The sequence below is a fragment of the Electrona antarctica genome, assembly GCF_951216825.1.
Source record: "Electrona antarctica genome assembly, chromosome: 9".
NCBI classification, from domain to species: domain Eukaryota; kingdom Metazoa; phylum Chordata; class Actinopteri; order Myctophiformes; family Myctophidae; genus Electrona; species Electrona antarctica.
The window spans coordinates 57,894,347-57,914,461 of record NC_136790.1 but is presented as its reverse complement, the minus strand read 5'-3'; the positions used below and the strand labels follow the sequence as shown (position 1 = coordinate 57,914,461).

Genomic DNA, 20,115 nt, shown 5'->3' with positions numbered 1-20,115 from the left:
CCACCATGTGCAATTCATCAAAACATTTAGAGACGTTCGAATAGACACTTCTATATAGACAAAGGACAGAACAGGAATTCATCATAATGGAGGTAAAAAGGGAAAAGAAACATATACAGTGAGGGAAAAGGGGGGAGGCTTGGGATTCAGATTTTACGGAGGCCAGTTTCGAATTGCAGCCATCCGTAGCTGCCCTTTGCGAGCGGTTTTGAAGGAATCAAGGGATTTGCATGTCTTAATGACTGGTAGGGCGTTCCACATTTTGGTGGCATAGGAGCGAAAATAATTTAGTCCCTTGTTTGTGCCGAATCTGGGTTGTACATGGTTCGTTGCACTCCCTCTGGTGTTGTGGGTGTGGACTTCGTTAACATTAAGGAAGTATCTAGACAGGTACATGGGTATCTTGGTGGTGTATCGAATCTTGTGGACCAGACCCATTGCAAGATGCTGTACTCTGTCGTCGACCCTAAGCCATTCCAGCCTGTCAAAGTGGGCAGGGGTGAGGTGGGTTCGGGGGGTGAGGCCAAGTAGGAGCCTGACCAGTTTGTTTTGGGAAGTCTGGAGCCTAGTTTTAAGGGCCTTTGAGGTGCTGTGGTACCAGCAGGTGCATGCATAGTCAAAGAAACCTTGTACGAGGGCTCCTGTTAAGGTCTTCAAGGTGTTTTTGTTGACCAGTGAGGAGATCCTGTAAAGGAATCTTGTTCTTTGGTTGACTTTTTTGATTACGTTGGTGGCCATTTTATCACCGGAAAGATTAGCCTCTAGGATGGAACCTAGGTAGGTAATTTCATCTTTACGTGTGATAACATTGTCACCCACTCTAACCAAGAAGCCATTTGCCTTGCTGAGATTACTATTAGAGCCAAAGAGAATGGATTCAGTTTTTCCCAGGTGTAAAGATAGCTTGTTATCAGCGAGCCAGGTGCAGATTCTACCGAGTTCAGAGCTGAGGGCCTGCAGTTTGTTCCTGTCCGAGACTAGCAGTGCCGAGTCATCTGCGAACAGGAACAAGTTGCAGTCACAAGCTGAAGTCATGTCGTTAACATATATTAGGAACAGTAAAGGCCCTAGTATGCTTCCTTGTGGAACGCCACAGCTCACTGGGAGGGGGGGGGGGGGGCAGCAGTGTTCCATTCACCTCCTCCTTCAATAGTGAGTGATTCACTACCGGCTGACTGACTAGTGTTCACTAATAGAGAATGAATTGTTGTCTGTAACTGAGTACAAATGGAACCAAATGGAGGGTTGTCTGTAACTCTGAGTACAAATGGAACCAAATGGACCCTTACATGGTTGTCTGTAACTCTGAGAGTACAAATGGAACCAAATGGACCCTTACATGGTTGTCTGTAACTCTGAGAGTACAAATAGAACCAAATGGACCCTTACATGGTTGTCTGTAACTCTGAGAGTACAAATAGAACCAAATGGACCCTTAAATGGTTGTCTGTAACTCTGAGAGTACAAATAGAGGGTATGCGCATGACATCATCATCATTCCCGGAAGTTAGCAGGAATGCCTACCGAGTGGCAAAAAACTACTTTCTGGCCTTGACAGCCCATACATCCAAACAGAAAAGTCCCATTTGATTTACTTTAAACAACATTACATTCACTTTGTCACTCACTTTGCCACTCGATCTGCCATTCACTTTATGCATGCGCATACCCTCTATTGAACCAAATGGACCCTTACAGGGTTGTCTGTAACTCTGAGAGTACAAATGGAACCAAATGGACCCTTACAGGGTTGTCTGTAACTCTGAGAGTGTAACACATGGAACCAAATGGACCCTCAAAGGGTTCAGTCTGTAACTCAGAGTACACATGGAACCAAATGGACTCATGGGTCTTTGTTAAGTATATTTCAATGCCACAGTTCACAGTTTGAACTAATGTAGAATTATATGGGCAATAATTAATTGCATTTTTATAGCGCTTTTCCAAGTGCTCAAAGCACTTTACAACAACGGTTCATTCATTCATACATTGGGAGGTGAAGGTTCACTCATTCATACATTGGGAGGTGAAGGTTCATTCATTCATGCATTGGGAGGTGAAGGTTCACTCATTCATACATTGGGAGGTGAAGGTTCATTCATTCACATTGGGAGGTGAAGGTTCACTCATTCATACATTGGGAGGTGAAGGTTCATTCATTCATACATTGGGAGGTGAAGGTTCACTCATTCATACATTGGGAGGTGAAGCGGTGAACAGTCGACGTCAGCGTCCTCACTTCCCACATTCACACACCAACGGTGTCGAGCTCACACCTACCGACTCACTGGAGGCAGGGTGGGGTTCAGTGTCTTGCTCAAGGACACTTTGACATGTGGACAGGAGGAGGAGCCGGGATTTGAACCGCAGACCCACGGATCATTGGACGACCTAGCTGCTCTACCTCCTGAGCCACAGCCGGAGGATGTAATTTACATACAGATGTAATTTACATACAGATGTAATTTACATACGGATGTAATTTACATACAGATGTGAGGGACTTCATGTAGTTCACTACATTTGTTTCTAAATAGTTTATTTCAAACAACGCGACAGAGGCGAATGTAGCATTATAGACATTATAGACATATGCAGTGGTTTTGTGCTGAAGACGTGTCCACATGAAGCGATAGGCCTATAACGCGCCTATAGTTCATTTTCAATGAGACCTGCATTTTCGCGCGGAGCAGTCGCGGTGCGACAATGCAAGCGTATTTACATGAGCGCGGTCCCGTAACGAGCGTGCATGCTCGTTTCGTGCCCACGACTCACCAGACCTGGATTCTTTTTTACGCTTGCGTTGTGGCGCCCCTCTGAAGCAGACCTGGAGGAGACCTGTCATTGATCCAGACCCTCTGGAGCAGACCTGGAGGAGACCTGTCATTGATCCAGACCTGGAGGAGACCTGTCATTGATCCAGACCTTGAGGAGACCTGTCATTGATCCAGACCTGGAGCAGACCTGTCGTTGATCCAGACCTGCAGGAGACCTGTCGTTGATCCAGACCTGGAGGAGACCTGTCGTTGATCCAGACCTGGAGGAGACCTGTGTTGATCCAGACCTGGAGGAGACCTGTCGTTGATCCAGACCTGGAGGAGACCTGTGTTGATCCAGACCTGGAGGAGACCTGTGTTGATCCAGACCTGGAGGAGACCTGTGTTGATCCAGACCTGGAGGAGACCTGTCGTTGATCCAGACCTGGAGCAGACCTGTGTTGATCCAGGCAACAACACCTGTGTTCCTCGCTTCCCTAAGGCCCTTTTGAGGCATTTGTACTTTACTTTACTTTAGTACAAATAAGAGTAATTCAAATTTCCAATACTTTTACTTCTACTCCACTACAATTATTTGAAAACTTTAGTTACTAGTTATACTTTAGAGATTTGTATTATTATTGCAATACATACATTAACCACTTAATTTTGGCCATTTGAAAATAGCAGATCTACAAGCTCACAATGCGTCGCGATGCGACACATTGTGAGCTTGTAGATCTGCTATTTTCAAATTATTATTTTTTAAATAATTCTGGACATTTACTTGTAACAGAGTACTTCTACATGGCAGTATTGATACTTTTACTTTACTACTTCAGTAAACAATGTGAGTACTTGTTTCCACCACATACAGATATGTCTCAGACATCTGATAATTATGTCTCAGGCCTCATTCACACGTACCAAACACCAATCAAGCAATGTTTGGTCGTTTTTTGGGGTCACCACAATGCTTTTCATTTGTGTTTGATTGCTGGTGGTGTTCTGCCCCTCCCCCCTCATCAAACAAAAATGTTTGGTCAAACCATGTGACTCCCATTGGAAAAGCATTGTGGTGGCCCAAAAAAACGACCAAACATTTGCTTGGTTGGTGTTTGGTACGTGTGAATGAAGCCTCAGACATCAGATAATTATGTCTCAGATATAATCAGGTTCAGAGACGAAATGTTTTTATATAATCATCATGGGGGCTCGAGCCCCGCCGCCCCCACGGAGTCTACGTCACTGATCAGGTTTCAACTCAAATAGCTTCTTTGAAAGTGTTCGTTGGTGTTCGTCCAACAGCTTCTCCTGACTGTGTGCCACTAGGGATGGATCTCGTTAATGTTTTATTGATAACGAGCACCTTATCGATCAGGCTTATCGAGCCGGGTTCTTATCGAGGCCACTATTGAGCATTTACTATTATTTTGTGGAAAGACGGGAGACAATTCATTCTGAACAGAACCAGTATTATCTTTTTTACTAGGGCCTTCAAATACAGTACTTTTCTAACAGACGGAAGGTAATTGAATTTTTTTACTTTTGGAAACGAATATTGAAGTAACTGTTAACTGACCTGTCGTTGATCCAGACCTGGAGGAGACCTGTGTTGATCCAGACCTGGAGGAGACCTGTGTTGATCCAGACCTGGAGGAGACCTGTGTTGATCCAGACCTGGAGAGCTGTCGTTGATCCAGACCTGGAGGAGACCTGTGTTGATCCAGACCTGGAGGAGAGCTGTCGTTGATCCAGACCTGGAGGAGACCTGTGTTGATCCAGACCTGGAGGAGACATGTGTTGATCCAGACCTGGAGGAGAGCTGTCGTTGATCCAGACCTGGAGGAGACCTGTGTTGATCCAGACCTGGAGGAGACCTGTGCGCGTAAAACGCTATACCCGACATTTGTTTAATGCGTTTAATTCGCCGTTTTAAAAGAATTAAAAAGAAACAGCGGATTTAGCCGGGACCAGATGACGAGGCCGTCACGTTATGATGACGAAACCGGAAATCAAGTCATCATCTGGGCTGCTAGGGCTTCTGGGAAATTGAGCCCAATGCAAGTGAACGGGGGGTTTGTTTAGACTACAACTTGCTCTGCACTGTGGTTTCGTTTCGCATTGTCATGGGCGCTGGCTCGTCTCATCATAACAAACCATCGAACCATTTTTCGCCGGATTTTCGTGGTTGAAAGCTGCAAATACTTCAGCGTATGCTCCAAAGGTAATAAAACAATCTCGGCAGCGTAGAATATTTGATTAAAATGCGGATAAAGCGTTTTATGGAGTCAAACTGTTAAAAGCGTAATGTTGTTTCCCCGGACAGCGCTGGTTGGCAGGTATCAATCAATACACTTTTAGACCCACATGTTTGTGCCAGCATGGATGATTACATTTATTTATTGATCGCCTCTTGTCTTGATTGTTTAAACATGACGTCATGGACCGCTATGCTCCATAACAGGCTTGATAAGCCCAAAGCTTATTGATACTGGGTTTATCGATACCGGGTACTCGATAAGCCCAAACCTTATCGATACCGGGTACTCGATAAGCCCAAAGCTTATCGATACCGGGTACTCGATCAGCCCAAAGCTTATCGATACCGGGTACTCGATAAGCCCAAAGTTTATCAATACCGTGTACTCTATAAGCCCAAAGCTTATCGATACCGGGTACTCAATAAGCCCAAAGCTTATCGATACGGGATACTCGATAAGCCCAAAGCTTATCGATACCGGGCACTCGATAAGCCCAAAGCTTATTGATACCGGCTAGGCTACTCAATAAGCCCAAAGCTTATCGATAACGGGTACTCAATAAGCCCAAAGCTTATTGATAACGGGTACTCGATAAGCCCAAAGCTTATCGATAACGGGTACTCAATAAGCCCAAAGCTTATCGATAACGGGTATCGGGTATCGATATCTATAGTCCTGACTGTGTCGTGTTCCTCACACATCTGTGTCCGTCCGATGCCGAGTCCATTCTGTCCATTGTTCAGCCTAAGATTCAGCCACTTCACTTATATTAGCTTACTAATACATAAATAAAGCTAAACAGCCACTTCAATGTCTTTCTAAAATAGTGTGTGCATCTTTATTAGGGCTTTATTAGGGACTCCATTAAAAATAATGATCTAATTCAAGGCAAAATTAATCAAGTTTTAATCACGCATGTCAATATTTGACCAAAGAAGCATTCCTTTTTCAATTAAACAAGTGAGTTTTTTGAGGGGCTCTAGCCCCTCCCTATATTCAGCTACAGTGTAGATTTATAGGGCGCTAGCCCGTCCTATATTTAGCTATAGTGTAGATTTATAGGTCGCTAGCCCCTCCTATATTCAGCTATAGTGTAGATTTATAGGGCGCTAGCCCCTCCTATATTCAGCTATAGTGTAGATTTATAGGTCGCTAGCCCCTCCTATATTCAGCTATAGTGTAGATTTATAGGGCGCTAGCCTCTCCTATATTCAGCTAGTGTAGATTTATAGGACGCTAGCCCCTCCTATATTCAGCTATAGTGTAGATTTATAGGGTGCTAGCCCCTCCTATATTCAGCTATAGTGTAGATTTATAGGGCGCTAGCCCCTCCTATATTCAGCTATAGTGTAGATTTATAGGGCGCTAGCCCGTCCTATATTTAGCTATAGTGTAGATTTATAGGTCGCTAGCCCCTCCTATATTCAGCTATAGTGTAGATTTATAGGGTGCTAGCCCCTCCTATTTTCAGCTATAGTGTAGTGTTAAATTCCCATTGACAATGAATGGAGAATTTTACATCATAGTGTCTGAGCAAATAGGCATAGTGTCTATTTTGCCTCATGATGATGTACGATGATAAGAGCGCCCCTCACTTCACACGGGTGTGATTTCTAACTGGTCCGATCGGCTCCTTCTCCCATTGCGTGCGCCGCTATGATCGGTACCCGCTGGAACTCATCCACCAAGAAAGGTTCCGTGGTGCAAAAACTAAGCGTGATAAATACGTTAATTTAAAATGAATCAGTTAAAGTCCCAAACTTAATATAAATGCACACATTATATATATATATATATATATATATATATATATATAAACTATAATGACGGGGACATCAGCTGCATAATTGACAATAGTGTTTATATTTGGGCCAGACCGATACATCAGTCGGGCTCCACCATGTGAGCCCTCTTCATGTGTGTTTTCAGATTACCCAGTTGACCGAAGCCTTTACCGCAGACGGAACAAGTAAAGGGTTTTTCCTTCGTATGCGTCGTCATGTGCGCAGTCACATGGGCTGTTTGACTGAAGCCTTTGCCACAAACCGCACACGTAAAGGGTTTCTCCCCCGTGTGAGTCCTCATGTGGTTCTTCAGGTCGTCGATGCGACCGCAGCCTTTCCCACAGATTGCACAGGTGTAGGGCTTCTCGCCCGTGTGGGTCCGCATGTGTTTTCTCAGGTTGCTCATGTGACCACAGCCTTTGCCGCAAATCGTACAGCTAAAGGGTTTTTCCCCTGTGTGCGTCATCATGTGCGACTTCAGATTGCCCCTCTGGCCGTAGCTTTTGCCGCACACCGTGCACGTGTAGGGTTTCTCCCCCGTGTGGGTCATCGTGTGCCTGTCCAGATGAGACTTTCGGTCAAACGTTTTGTCGCACTCCGTACAGCTAAAGGGTTTCTTCTGCGATTTCAGAGTGTTTACTAGAGCGGACTGATATTCCATGGTCTCGTCCCACACCATGCCGTTGTCGTCTTCGGTGTCGGATTCGGAGCGGCGCGACGTTGAAGAGAGGAGCCGCTCATCGCTCGTCGACTGCTGCGAGCCGACCCAGTACTTTATATACGCTGCTGTTCTCATGTGTTCAGTCGAGGTGCTGGCTAGAGGCTCCGTCTCTCCGTTTTCATCTTCTTCTTCACTCGTCCACGTTGACCCTTCAGCCTCCTCTGGTGTTTCTAGCAACTCCTCCTGTTCTTCTTTAATCTGTGGAGGTTGTGGTTCCTCCTGGACCAGCCTGGAGCTCCTCTCCTGCTGTTGTGGAGGCTGTGGTTCCTCCTGGACCAGCCTGGAGCTCCTCTCGTGGTGTTGTGGAGGTTGTGGTTCCTCCTGGACCAGCCTGGAGCTCCTCTCCTGGTGTTGTGGAGGCTGTGGTTCCTCCTGGACCAGACTGGGGAAATCCTCTTCACACTCAGAGTCTAGACAAAGGAGAAAAGGAGCTTGAACAAGGTTTATATGACAATAAAACCTGATTCTTGTGTCAAAAAATATTAGCAAATCGCAAAAAAGGGTATTTGTTACAACATCAACTGCCGGAATCATTTTGGTCTGCAGTCCTTTCGCTGCCGATGGCTTTCAGTGAGGTGTCTTTATCTTAAAGCCAGGGGGTTGTGAACAGGTTAGCTAACAGGTTAGCTAATGGCCACTCGAGGCGTGAACAGGTTAGCTAATGGCCACTCGAGGCGTGAACAGGTTAGCTAATGGCCACTCGAGGCGTGAACTTTTCAACCGCGACCGTTTTACTTCTGAGCCGCGAATTAAAACTTGTTTTGATCAAAAACGCAATCTGGGAAATACAATACGAGAGAAATGGCTTTTAGAAATCCAGTTATCATTGAAGTCTATGGGTGTGGGCGGCCATCTTGTTTCCGGTCCATTGTCTGTTTATCGATAGCTGTAGCAACCAGGAGCTAACCAGATGCTAGTGAAGACTTTAGCTATAGCAACCAGGAGCTAACCAGATGATAGTGAAGACTTTAGCTATAGCAACCAGGAGCTAACCAGATGATAGTGAAGACGTTAGCTATAGCAACCAGGAGCTAACCAGATGCTAGTGAAGAAGTTAGCTATAGCAACCGGGAGCTAACCAGATGCTAGTGAAGACGTTAGCTATAGCAACCAGGAGCTAACCAGATGATAGTGAAGACGTTAGCTATAGCAACCAGGAGCTAACCAGATGATAGTGAAGACTTTAGCTATAGCAACCAGGAGCTAACCAGATGCTAGAGAAGACGTTAGCTATAGCAACCGGGAGCTAACCAGATGATAGTGAAGACGTTAGCTATAGCAACCGGGAGCTAACAAGATGATAGTGAAGACGGCGATCTTTCATAATTCAATAAAAACCTAAAAACTTGTCTAACTAGTCGCAACAGCACTGGACCCGCTGGTTCTAAAAAACATATCCATGCAATTACAATTTACAATGTAGTGATTTATCAGACGCCCTTAATCCAGAGCGATTTTACAGTAAGCAAGAACAACACATGGTGATACATCACATACATAGAGACAGAACAATAGAACAACACATGGTGATACATCACATACATAGAAACAGAACAATAGAACACATGGTGATACATCACATACATAGAAATAGAACAATAGAACAACACATGGTGATACATCACATACATAGAAATAGAACAATAGAACACATGGTGATACATCACATACATAGAAATAGAACAATACATGGTGATACATCACATACATAGAGATAGAACAATAGAACAACACATGGTGATACATCACATACATAGAAACAGAACAATAGAACAACACATGGTGATACATAACATACATAGAAACAGAACAATAGAACACATGGTGTTAGATCACATACATAGAAACAGAACAATAGAACACATGGTGATACATCACATACATAGAAATAGAACAATAGAACAACACATGGTGATACATCACATACATAGAAATAGAACAATAGAACAACACATGGTGATACATCACATACATAGAAATAGAACAATAGAACAACACATGGTGATACATCACATAATAGTGTGCTAAGTAAAATGATATCCAAGTTACATGAGTTGAGCCTTGGTCTCATACGCCTGGTCTCTAGACGTCTGCAGAGTTGGCTTCAGGGTCTAGCATGCACTGCCGTATAGAACAGACTCTACCGTCGTATAGAAGAAGCTGACTTTGGATTGACGGGGGAGGTTGGAGATCCCATACATTGGTCCTGCCATTCAGGGCCCTCTATGCATTTGCCTCTTTCAGGTCTTGCTCTGTTGAGTTGACCCATGAGCCCATGCAGGGACTCCTTGACTTCCTTATAATGAATTGCATTTTTATAGCGCTTTTCCAAGTGCTCAAAGCGCTTTACAATGGTTCATTCATTCATACATTGGGAGAGCAGTGCGTCCTGTTGTCGTCAGTGGTGGATGTTCCGATGGATGGAATGTTATATGTGATAACTTCCCCCTGGCTCAGGGGTAGAGTGACAGGACGGTAACCGCAAGGTTGCCAGTTCGACGCCTGTTCCAGGAGCTCCTGAGCTTGTCCCACGTGGTCGGAGAGCAAGGCTGATGTCGTTGCGAGAATAACACCTTCTTCTACTCCAAGGTCTGTATGAGAATACCTGCTTCTACTCCAAGGTCTGTATGAGAATACCTGCTTCTACTCCAAGGTCTGTATGAGAATACCTGCTTCTACTCCAAGGTCTGTATGAGAATACCTGCTTCTACTCCAAGGTCTGTATGAGGATACCTGCTTCTACTCCAAGGTCTGTATGAGGATACCTGTTTCTACTCCAAGGTCTGTATGAGGATACCTGTTTCTACTCCAAGGTCTGTATGAGAATACCTGCTTCTACTCCAAGGTCTGTATGAGAATACCTGCTTCTACTCCAAGGTCTGTATGAGAATACCTGCTTCTACTCCAATGTCTGTATGAGGATACCTGCTTCTACTCCAAGGTCTGTATGAGGATACCTGCTTCTACTCCAAGGTCTGTATGAGGATACCTGCTTCTACTCCAATGTCTGTATGAGGATACCTGCTTCTACTCCAAGGTCTGTATGAGGATACCTGCTTCTACTCCAAGGTCTGTATGAGAATACCTGCTTCTACTCCAAGGCCTGTATGAGAATACCTGCTTCTACTCCAAGGCCTGTATGAGAATACCTGCTTCTACTCCAAGGTCTGTATGAGGATACCTGCTTCTACTCCAAGGTCTGTATGAGGATACCTGCTTCTACTCCAAGGTCTGTATGAGGATACCTGCTTCTACTCCAAGGCCTGTATGAGAATACCTGCTTCTACTCCAATGTCTGTATGAGGCCCTTGAGCTGCTCCAGCCTCTCCAGCACGTCCTCCTTGACGGCGCGCCCCTCCTCGGCGAGGCGCGCCAGCCTCTCCTGCGCCTCCTTGCGCGCCTCCATGGCCCGCACCACCCTCATCTCCAGCTGCTCCACCAGCAGGTCCTTCTCCTGCACCCTCTCCTCCTCCTCCATCACGCGCACCAGCCCGTCCTGCGCCAGCATGTCCTGCGAGAGGCGCCGCGCCTCCATGGCCGCGGCCAGCCTCTCCTGCGCGCCGCGCCTCTCCTCCATGATGCGGCCCAGCCTCTCCAGCGCCAGCCTCTCGTCCTCCATGGCGGAGAGCAGGCGGCCCTGCGCTGCGCCCCGCTCCTCGGCGGCGCGCAGCAGCGTCTCCTGGGCGGTGCGCCGATCCTCGGCGCCGCGCTGGAGCCTTTCGGTGGCGCGGCGGCGCAGGTCGATGGCCGTGGCCAGCCGCCACTGCGCCGCCTTGCGCTCGGCGGCGGCCGAGGCCACACGCTCCTCCTCCATGGCCTGGACCAGCCGCTCCTGGACCAGCCGCTCCTCCATGGCCATGGCCGTGCGCCGGTCCTCCATGGCCTGGAGGAGCTTCTCCTGCAGGAGGCGCTCCCGCGCCAGACGCTCCTCCAGCAGCCGCGACACCCGCTCCTCCAGGGCCGCCGCCAGGATGGCGCCGTCTGACTTGGGCGGCGGTGCCAGGCTGCTGCCGCCGATCGCAGGCAGTGGTGCCAGGCTACCGATCGCGGGCAGTGGTGCCAGGCTGCCGATGACTGCGGGCGGTGCCGGACTCTTGTCCGTGGCGCATCTTTCCAGCCTCTCTTCTATGGCCTTCGCCATCCTTTCGTCCCAGGCCTGCGCTAGCCCTTCCTCCAGGGCCTGTGCCATCCTCTCGTCGATGGCCTGCGTCAGGATGTCGTTCATGGCCTGCGCCAGCTGCTCGTCCAGGACCCTCGCCAGCCTCTCCTCGACGGCCTGCGCCATCCTGTCGTCAATGACCTGCACCAGCTGCTCGTCCAGGACCCTCGCCAGCCTCTCGTCCATGGCGCGTTCCATCCTCTCTTCCATGACGCGCGCCAGCCTCTGGTCCATGGCCGGCACCAGGCTGTCGTTGCTCGTGGTGCCCGGTGTCGGGTTGTGGTGGTCCATGACCTTTGCCAGCTTCTCATCCATGGCATGTACCAGGAGGCTGTTGTCTTCCATGGCCTGTCCCAGCAATTCATCCATGTCCGTCCATCCATGGTCCATGGCCAGTTCTGGGCTTATGGTGTTGTCTGGGCTCGTGGCCTGCGGAGGTGGATTCTCGTCCTCCGAGGCCTGCGGCGGACTCTCCTCATCCTCCATCGTGGCCTCTGCCAGCCCGAGAGGCCGTCACTGTGCTGCTGCTGCCGCTGCTGCCGCGATGCTTGCCGTTCCGATGGGCCTCTTGTTGCTTAAAAAACGGAGTGAAATATAATTTCGGCACTGTCTCGTCCCTGAGATGACGGGTCCCTTCAGTGTCCGGACTGATGAAGTCCTGCGAAGCCTGCCTAGCGGTCACAGATATCATCAGGTGACGTCATCAGGTGACGTCACGCCACCCTCCACCGTCACAGACGCTCTCTTCGGCGCTCCAGCTTAACCCGGAAACGGATTTGTCGCAGTTTGCTTTCGGAGGAGCCGAGACCGGAGAGCGAACTAGCTCTCCGGGCTGATCGAAGCGTCAAACAGCGAGTGTAGATCCAGTGTAGGCTTCAGCCCTGGTCTCTGGGCTACAGCCCTGGTCTCTGGGCTACAGCCCTGGTCCTCGGGGCTTCAGCCCTGGTCTCTGGGCTACAGCCCTGGTCCTCGGGCTTCAGCCCTGGTCTCTGGGTTACAGCCCTGGTCTCTGGGCTACAGCCCTGGTCCTCGGGCTTCAGCCCTGGTCTCTGGGCTACAGTCCTGGTCTCTGGACTACAGTCCTGGTCTCTGGACTACAGCCCTGGTCTCTGGGCTACAGCCCTGGTCTCTGGACTACAGCCCTGGTCCTCAGGCTTCAGTCCTGGTCTCTGGGCTTCAGCCCTGGTCTCTGGGTTACAGCCCTGGTCTCTGGGCTACAGCCCTGGTCCTCGGGCTTCAGCCCTGGTCTCTGGGCTACAGTCCTGGTCTCTGGACTACAGCCCTGGTCTCTGGACTACAGCCCTGGTCTCTGGGCTACAGCCCTGGTCTCTGGACTACAGCCCTGGTCTCTGGGCTACAGCCCTGGTCTCTGGACTACAGCCCTGGTCCTCAGGCTTCAGTCCTGGTCTCTGGGCTACAGTCCTGGTCTCTGGGCTACAGTCCTGGGGGGGGGGGTCACAGTAGCCAATACCATCACAGGAAAAATAGGTATTTTTGACCTGAAATCAGCTTGTGGTACCTGGCCTTACTGCAGTCATGACCTGAAGTCAGCTTGTGGTACCTGGCCTTACTGCAGTCATGACCTGAAGTCAGCTTGTGGTACCTGGCCTTACTACAGTCATGACCTGAAGTAAATATTATTAGAATGTATACTTTTTTGTATTTGATTGGGTAGCTATGAGCTTGTAGATCTGCTATTTTTCAATAGCTAAAGCATAACATATAATGCTAACACCAAAAAGGGTTCCCGCCCAAAATGGGTTAAGAGCATTGGTCAAAAGGACGATCTAGGCAGTGGTGAGTTAAGAGCATTGGTCTTGCTAGAGTAATAATAAAGATATTGTTTTTATATTTTTTGGTTTTTTTGGGTTTTTTTACCCGAGACAGTGCTGGACCTCGTCTTCCTGTTGAGTGACGTCGGCGTTGAACCATCAGCCTCATCTGCTGGTTCCTCTTTAATCTGCAGACGTTCCTCCAGAACCAGGCTGGAGGTCCTCTGGTGGTGTTGTGGAGGCTGTGGTTCCTCCTGGACCAGCCTGGAGGTCCTCTCCTCTTCACAGAGACAGGGAGTTGAGACAGAGACAGGGAGTTGAGACAGAGACAGGGAGTTGAGAAAGAGACAGAGACAGGGAGTTGAGACAGAGACAGGGAGTTGAGAAAGAGACAGAGACAGGGAGTTGAGACAGAGACAGAGACAGGGAGATGAGAAATAGACAGAGACAGGGAGTTGAGACAGAGACAGGGAGTTGAGAAAGAGACAGAGACAGGGAGTTGAGACAGAGACAGGGAGTTGAGAAAGAGACAGAGACAGGGAGTTGAGACAGAGACAGGGAGTTGAGACAGAGACAGGGAGTTGAGACAGAGACAGGGAGTTGAGACAGACAGAGACAGGGAGTTGAGACAGAGACAGAGGGGTGGAAGCAGAAATATTACGTTTTGCCAAGTTTTGCCTGGACTACATTAGCGACCGTAGTGGGCACTTTTTCACTTCCATGATTGGCTGCCATCGACTCTAGGCTGCCTCTAAGTAAGCCATCATAGTCTGAACGCTGCAACGTGAAGCTGTGAGCCCCCCCCCCCCCCTCCAATTTTGACCTGAGATCAGATTATAAAAATGTCTTCTAAATCCTGACAGTTTTCTGAAAAAGCTATGTTACTATGTCAGTCGTTCTTCGATTTTTAAAAAATAGCAGACCTACAAGCTCGTAGCGCGCCACTCGGTGGCACGCTATGAGCTTGTACATCTGCTTTTTTTCAATAGCTAAAGCATAACATAATGCTAACACCAAAAGGGGTTCCCGCCCAAAATGGGTTAAAAACTGTCTGTTCACATGAGAATTAAAAACTGTCTGGGGTGTTCACATGAGAATTAAAAACTGTCTGGGGTGTTCACATGAGAATTAAAAACTGTCTGGGGTGTTCACATGAGAATTATAAACTGTCTGGGGTGTTCACATGAGAATTATAAACTGTCTGGGGTGTTCACATGAGAATTATAAACTGCCTGGGGTGTTCACATAAGAATTATAAACTGTATGGGGTGTTCACATGAGAATTATAAACTGTCTGGGGTGTTCACATGAGAATTATAAACTGTCTGGGGTGTTCACATGAGAATTATAAACTGTCTGGGGTGTTCACATGATAATTAAAAACTGTCTGGGGTGTTCACATGAGAATTATAAACTGTCTGGGGTGTTCACATGAGAATTATAAACTGTCTGGGGTGTTCACATGAGAATTATAAACTGTCTGGGGTGTTCACATGAGAATTATAAACTGTCTGGGGTGTTCACATGAGAATTATAAACTGTCTGGGGTGTTCACATGAGAATTATAAACTGTCTGGGGTGTTCACATGAGAATTATAAACTGTCTGGGGTGTTCACATGAGAATTATAAACTGTCTGGGGTGTTCACATGAGAATTATAAACTGTCTGGGGTGTTCACATGAGAATTATAAACTGTCTGGGGTGTTCACATGAGAATTATAAACTGTCTGGGGTGTTCACATGAGAATTATAAACTGTCTGGGGTGTTCACATGAGAATTATAAACTGTCTGGGGTGTTCACATGAGAATTATAAACTGTCTGGGGTGTTCACATGAGAATTATAAACTGTCTGGGGTGTTCACATGAGAATTATAAACTGTCTGGGGTGTTCACATGAGAATTATAAACTGTCTGGGGTGTTCACATGAGAATTATAAACTGTCTGGGGTGTTCACATGAGAATTATAAACTGTCTGGGGTGTTCACATGAGAATTATAAACTGTCTGGGGTGTTCACATGAGAATTATAAACTGTCTGGGGTGTTCACATGAGAATTATAAACTGTCTGGGGTGTTCACATGAGAATTATAAACTGTCTGGGGTGTTCACATGAGAATTATAAACTGTCTGGGGTGTTCACATGAGAATTATAAACTGTCTGGGGTGTTCACATAAGCCTGAGTAGACGATGAAAACCCACTACATCTCAGATTATTAGTTACTTATTATTACAAAAACATATATTAACCACTTCAACCCTATTTAAACTTTGGCTGTTTGAAAAAAGCCGATCTACAAGCTCAACGCCTCGCACGGAGCGCACGCATTGTGAGCTTGTAGATCGGATATTTTTTGAGAGGCGCCCCTTCCCCTACCCCTCCCATGTCCCCTATCTGATTGACAGCCCATACATCCAATCAGAAAAGTCCTATCTGATTGACAGCCCATACATCCAATCAGAAAAGTCCTATCTGATTGACAGCCCATACATCCAAACAGAAAAGTCCTATCTGATTGACAGCCCATACATCCAAACAGAAAAGTCCTATCTGATTGACAGCCCATACATCCAAACAGAAAAGTCCTATCTGATTGACAGCCCATACATCCAAACAGAAAAGTCCTATCTGATTGACAGCCCATACATCCAAACAGAAAAGTCCTATCTGATTGCGTTAAACGACATTAAACTCACTTTGCCATTCGATTTGCCATTCACTTTATTCATGTGCATACCCTCTTAACCCTAACCCTCTATATACAGCTTTTGTCCTCACACGTCTCAATATTTGCCATCGGCAATGAAAGGAGAAATCAGGTCAAATGTCCGCCAAATATGACGTACATTTGTGGCAACACAAACGTTGACGATGAAGGGAAAGTTTACGCCATATGTAGATGGTAAATGGTGCATTTATATAGCGCCTTTATCCAAGGCGCTTTACATAGATGCATAGGTGCATTACATTCACCCATTCACACACACATTCACACACCTTTACATAGATTGTGCAAAATGTGCATTACATTAACCCATTCACACACACACATTCACACACCTTTACATAGATTGTGCATTACATTCACCCATTCACACACCTTTACATAGATTGTGCATTACATTCACCCATAAACACACACACTCATACACTGATTGCGACAGAAGCCATGCAAGGCACCAACCAGCACATCGGGAGCAATCTGGGGTTCAGTGTCTTGCCCAAGGACACTTCGACATGTAGACAGGAGGAGCCGGGATTCGAACCGCCGACCCATGGATCATTGGACGACCTGCTCTACCTCCTGAGCCACAGTCGCCCCATGTAGATGAGCAAATGGGCTAACTATCCAATCACATAAATGCACTTGTTCATGAGATGATGTATGATGATGAGAGCGCCCCTCACTTCACACAGGTGTGATTTATATTCAATACATTTAGAAACTTGTGAATTGGGACATTCTGCATAATTAAAATATATTTTATGCCAACAATAAATACAACTATTATTTTATTTTATTAATTGGATGCAGGACGTTTACTTACAAACAGACCTTTTATATTTGAATAATGGACCATTATTTATGTATTCTTTTATATTTGAATAATGGACCATTATTTATGTATTCTGCATCTGAGCAAAGGACCACCATCTGATGACATTTAGCCTCTCAGACCCATTTGAGCCACGGACCACCATTTGATGACATTTAGCCTCTCAGACCCATCTGAGCCACGGACCACCATTTGATGACATTTAGCCTCTCAGACCCATCTGAGCCACGGACCACCATTTGATGACATTTAGCCTCTCAGACCCATTTGAGCCACGGACCACCATTTGATGACATTTAGCCTCTCAGACCCATCTGAGCCACGGACCACCATTTGATGACATTTAGCCTCTCAGACCCATCTGAGCCACGGACCACCATTTGATGACATTTAGCCTCTCAGACCCATTTGAGCCACGGACCACCATTTGATGACATTTAGCCTCTCAGACCCATCTGAGCCACGGACCACCATTTGATGACATTTAGCCTCTCAGACCCATTTGAGCCACGGACCACCATTTGATGACATTTAGCCTCTCAGACCCAAAACATGCTGTATTGATGTTGGTTCCATTAGGAGATAAAAGGCAAAATAACAATTCTTCTACATTCTCTAATTATGTAGACTTCTAATAAATTAACTAATGCAGATGTGCAGAACAATAAATAAAAAAACAAATGGACACTCAAGAGTCAAGACTCTGAACAGTTAAATATCTAATAAGGGTCCATTTGGTTACCAACATCATTTAGATGCATGGGGACCACCTAGAACCCCCTCAGGGACCCATGGGGGTCCGCGGACCACTGGTTTAACTCCATTATGAGACGTGTTTTACCTGCTTTCTGTGACATGTTGTTGTTTCAGCTCCAAAACACCAACCATGGGAAAAATAATAAAAAAAACTACACTTACTGTACGTCCGGGTCTATACGTGTCACGCGCATGCGCAGTGCAGGCACCCGAACCGAACGAGGATGCGCCGTATGCCTCTCGCCCCCTGCTGGAGGAGGGTGGTAACTGTAACCGAAAAATACATGAAAGAAAGAAAGAAAGAAAGAAAGAAAGAAAGAAAGAAAGAAAGAAAGAAAGAAAGAAAGAAAGAAAGAAAGAAAGGTCTATTTTTTATTCACATTTGTAGAATGGGTACATTTCATTGTATTTCACAGTATGTAGAATGGGTACATTTCATTATATTTCACAGTTATGTAGAATGGGTACATTTCATTATATTTCACAGTATGTAGAATGGGTACATTTCATTATATTTCACAGTATGTAGAATGGGTACATTTCATTATATTTCACAGTATGTAGAATGGGTACATTTCATTATATTTCACAGTATGTAGAATGGGTACATTTCATTATATTTCACAGTATGTAGAATGGGTACATTTCATTATATTTCACAGTATGCAGAATGGGTACATTTCATTATATTTCACAGTATGTAGAATGGGTACATTTCATTATATTTCACAGTGTGTAGAATGGGTACATTTCATTATATTTCACAGTATGCAGAATGGGTACATTTCATTATATTTCACAGTATGTAGAATGGGTAAATTTCATTATATTTCACAGTATGTAGAATGGGTACATTTCATTATATTTCACAGTATGTAGAATGGGTACATTTCATTATATTTCACTATATGTAGAATGGGTACATTTCATTATATTTCACAGTATGCAGAATGGGTACATTTCATTATATTTCACAGTATGTAGAATGGGTACATTTCATTATATTTCACAGTATGTAGAATGGGTACATTTCATTATATTTCACAGTGTGTAGAATGGGTACATTTCATTATATTTCACAGTATGCAGAATGGGTACATTTCATTATATTTCACAGTATGTAGAATGGGTACATTTCATTATATTTCACAGTATGTAGAATGGGTACATTTCATTATATTTCACAGTATGTAGAATGGGTACATTTCATTATATTTCACTGTATGTAGAATGGGTACATTTCATTATATTTCACTATATGTAGAATGGGTACATTTCATTATATTTCACAGTATGTAGAATGGATACATTTCATTATATTTCACTATATGTAGAATGGGTACATTTCATTATATTTCACAGTATGCAGAATGGGTACATTTCATTATATTTCACTATATGCAGAATGGGTACATTTCATTATATTTCACTATATGTAGAATGGGTACATTTCATTATATTCCACAGTATGTAGAATGGGTACATTTCATTATATTTCACAGTATGCAGAATGGGTACATTTCATTATATTTCACAGTATGTAGAATGGGTACATTTCATTATATTTCACAGTATGTAGAATGGGTACATTTCATTATATTTCACAGTATGTAGAATGGGTACAATTCATTATATTTCACAGTATGTAGAATGGGTACAATTCATTATATTTCACTATGTAGAATGGGTACATTTCATTATATTTCACAGTATGTAGAATGGGTACATTTCATTATATTTCACTATATGTAGAATGGGTACATTTCATTATATTTCACAGTATGCAGAATGGGTACATTTCATTATATTTCACAGTATGTAGAATGGGTACATTTCATTATATTTCACAGTATGTAGAATGGGTACATTTCATTATATTTCACAGTGTGTAGAATGGGTACATTTCATTATATTTCACAGTATGCAGAATGGGTACATTTCATTATATTTCACAGTATGTAGAATGGGTACATTTCATTATATTTCACAGTATGTAGAATGGGTACATTTCATTATATTTCACAGTGTGTAGAATGGGTACATTTCATTATATTTCACAGTATGCAGAATGGGTACATTTCATTATATTTCACAGTATGTAGAATGGGTAAATTTCATTATATTTCACAGTATGTAGAATGGGTACATTTCATTATATTTCACAGTATGTAAAATGGGTACATTTCATTATATTTCACTATATGTAGAATGGGTACATTTCATTATATTTCACAGTATGCAGAATGGGTACATTTCATTATATTTCACAGTATGTAGAATGGGTACATTTCATTATATTTCACAGTATGTAGAATGGGTACATTTCATTATATTTCACAGTGT

At 45.0% G+C, this 20,115-nt stretch overlaps 1 protein-coding gene across 1 annotated transcript; it reads right to left on the bottom strand.

Annotated features, from left to right (window-relative positions):
* Positions 1 to 6,032: 6,032 nt before the first annotated feature.
* On the bottom strand, positions 6,033 to 17,898 carry LOC306929499 (uncharacterized protein). The gene is made up of 3 exons (XM_079510047.1): positions 17,858 to 17,898; positions 13,563 to 13,736; positions 6,033 to 7,935 (listed from the first exon to the last, which is right to left on the bottom strand). The coding sequence occupies exons 1-3, from the start codon at positions 17,871 to 17,873 to the stop codon at positions 6,905 to 6,907; spliced, it is 1,221 nt and encodes a 406-aa protein (XP_079366173.1). The 5' UTR covers positions 17,874 to 17,898; the 3' UTR covers positions 6,033 to 6,904.
* Positions 17,899 to 20,115: the final 2,217 nt, after the last annotated feature.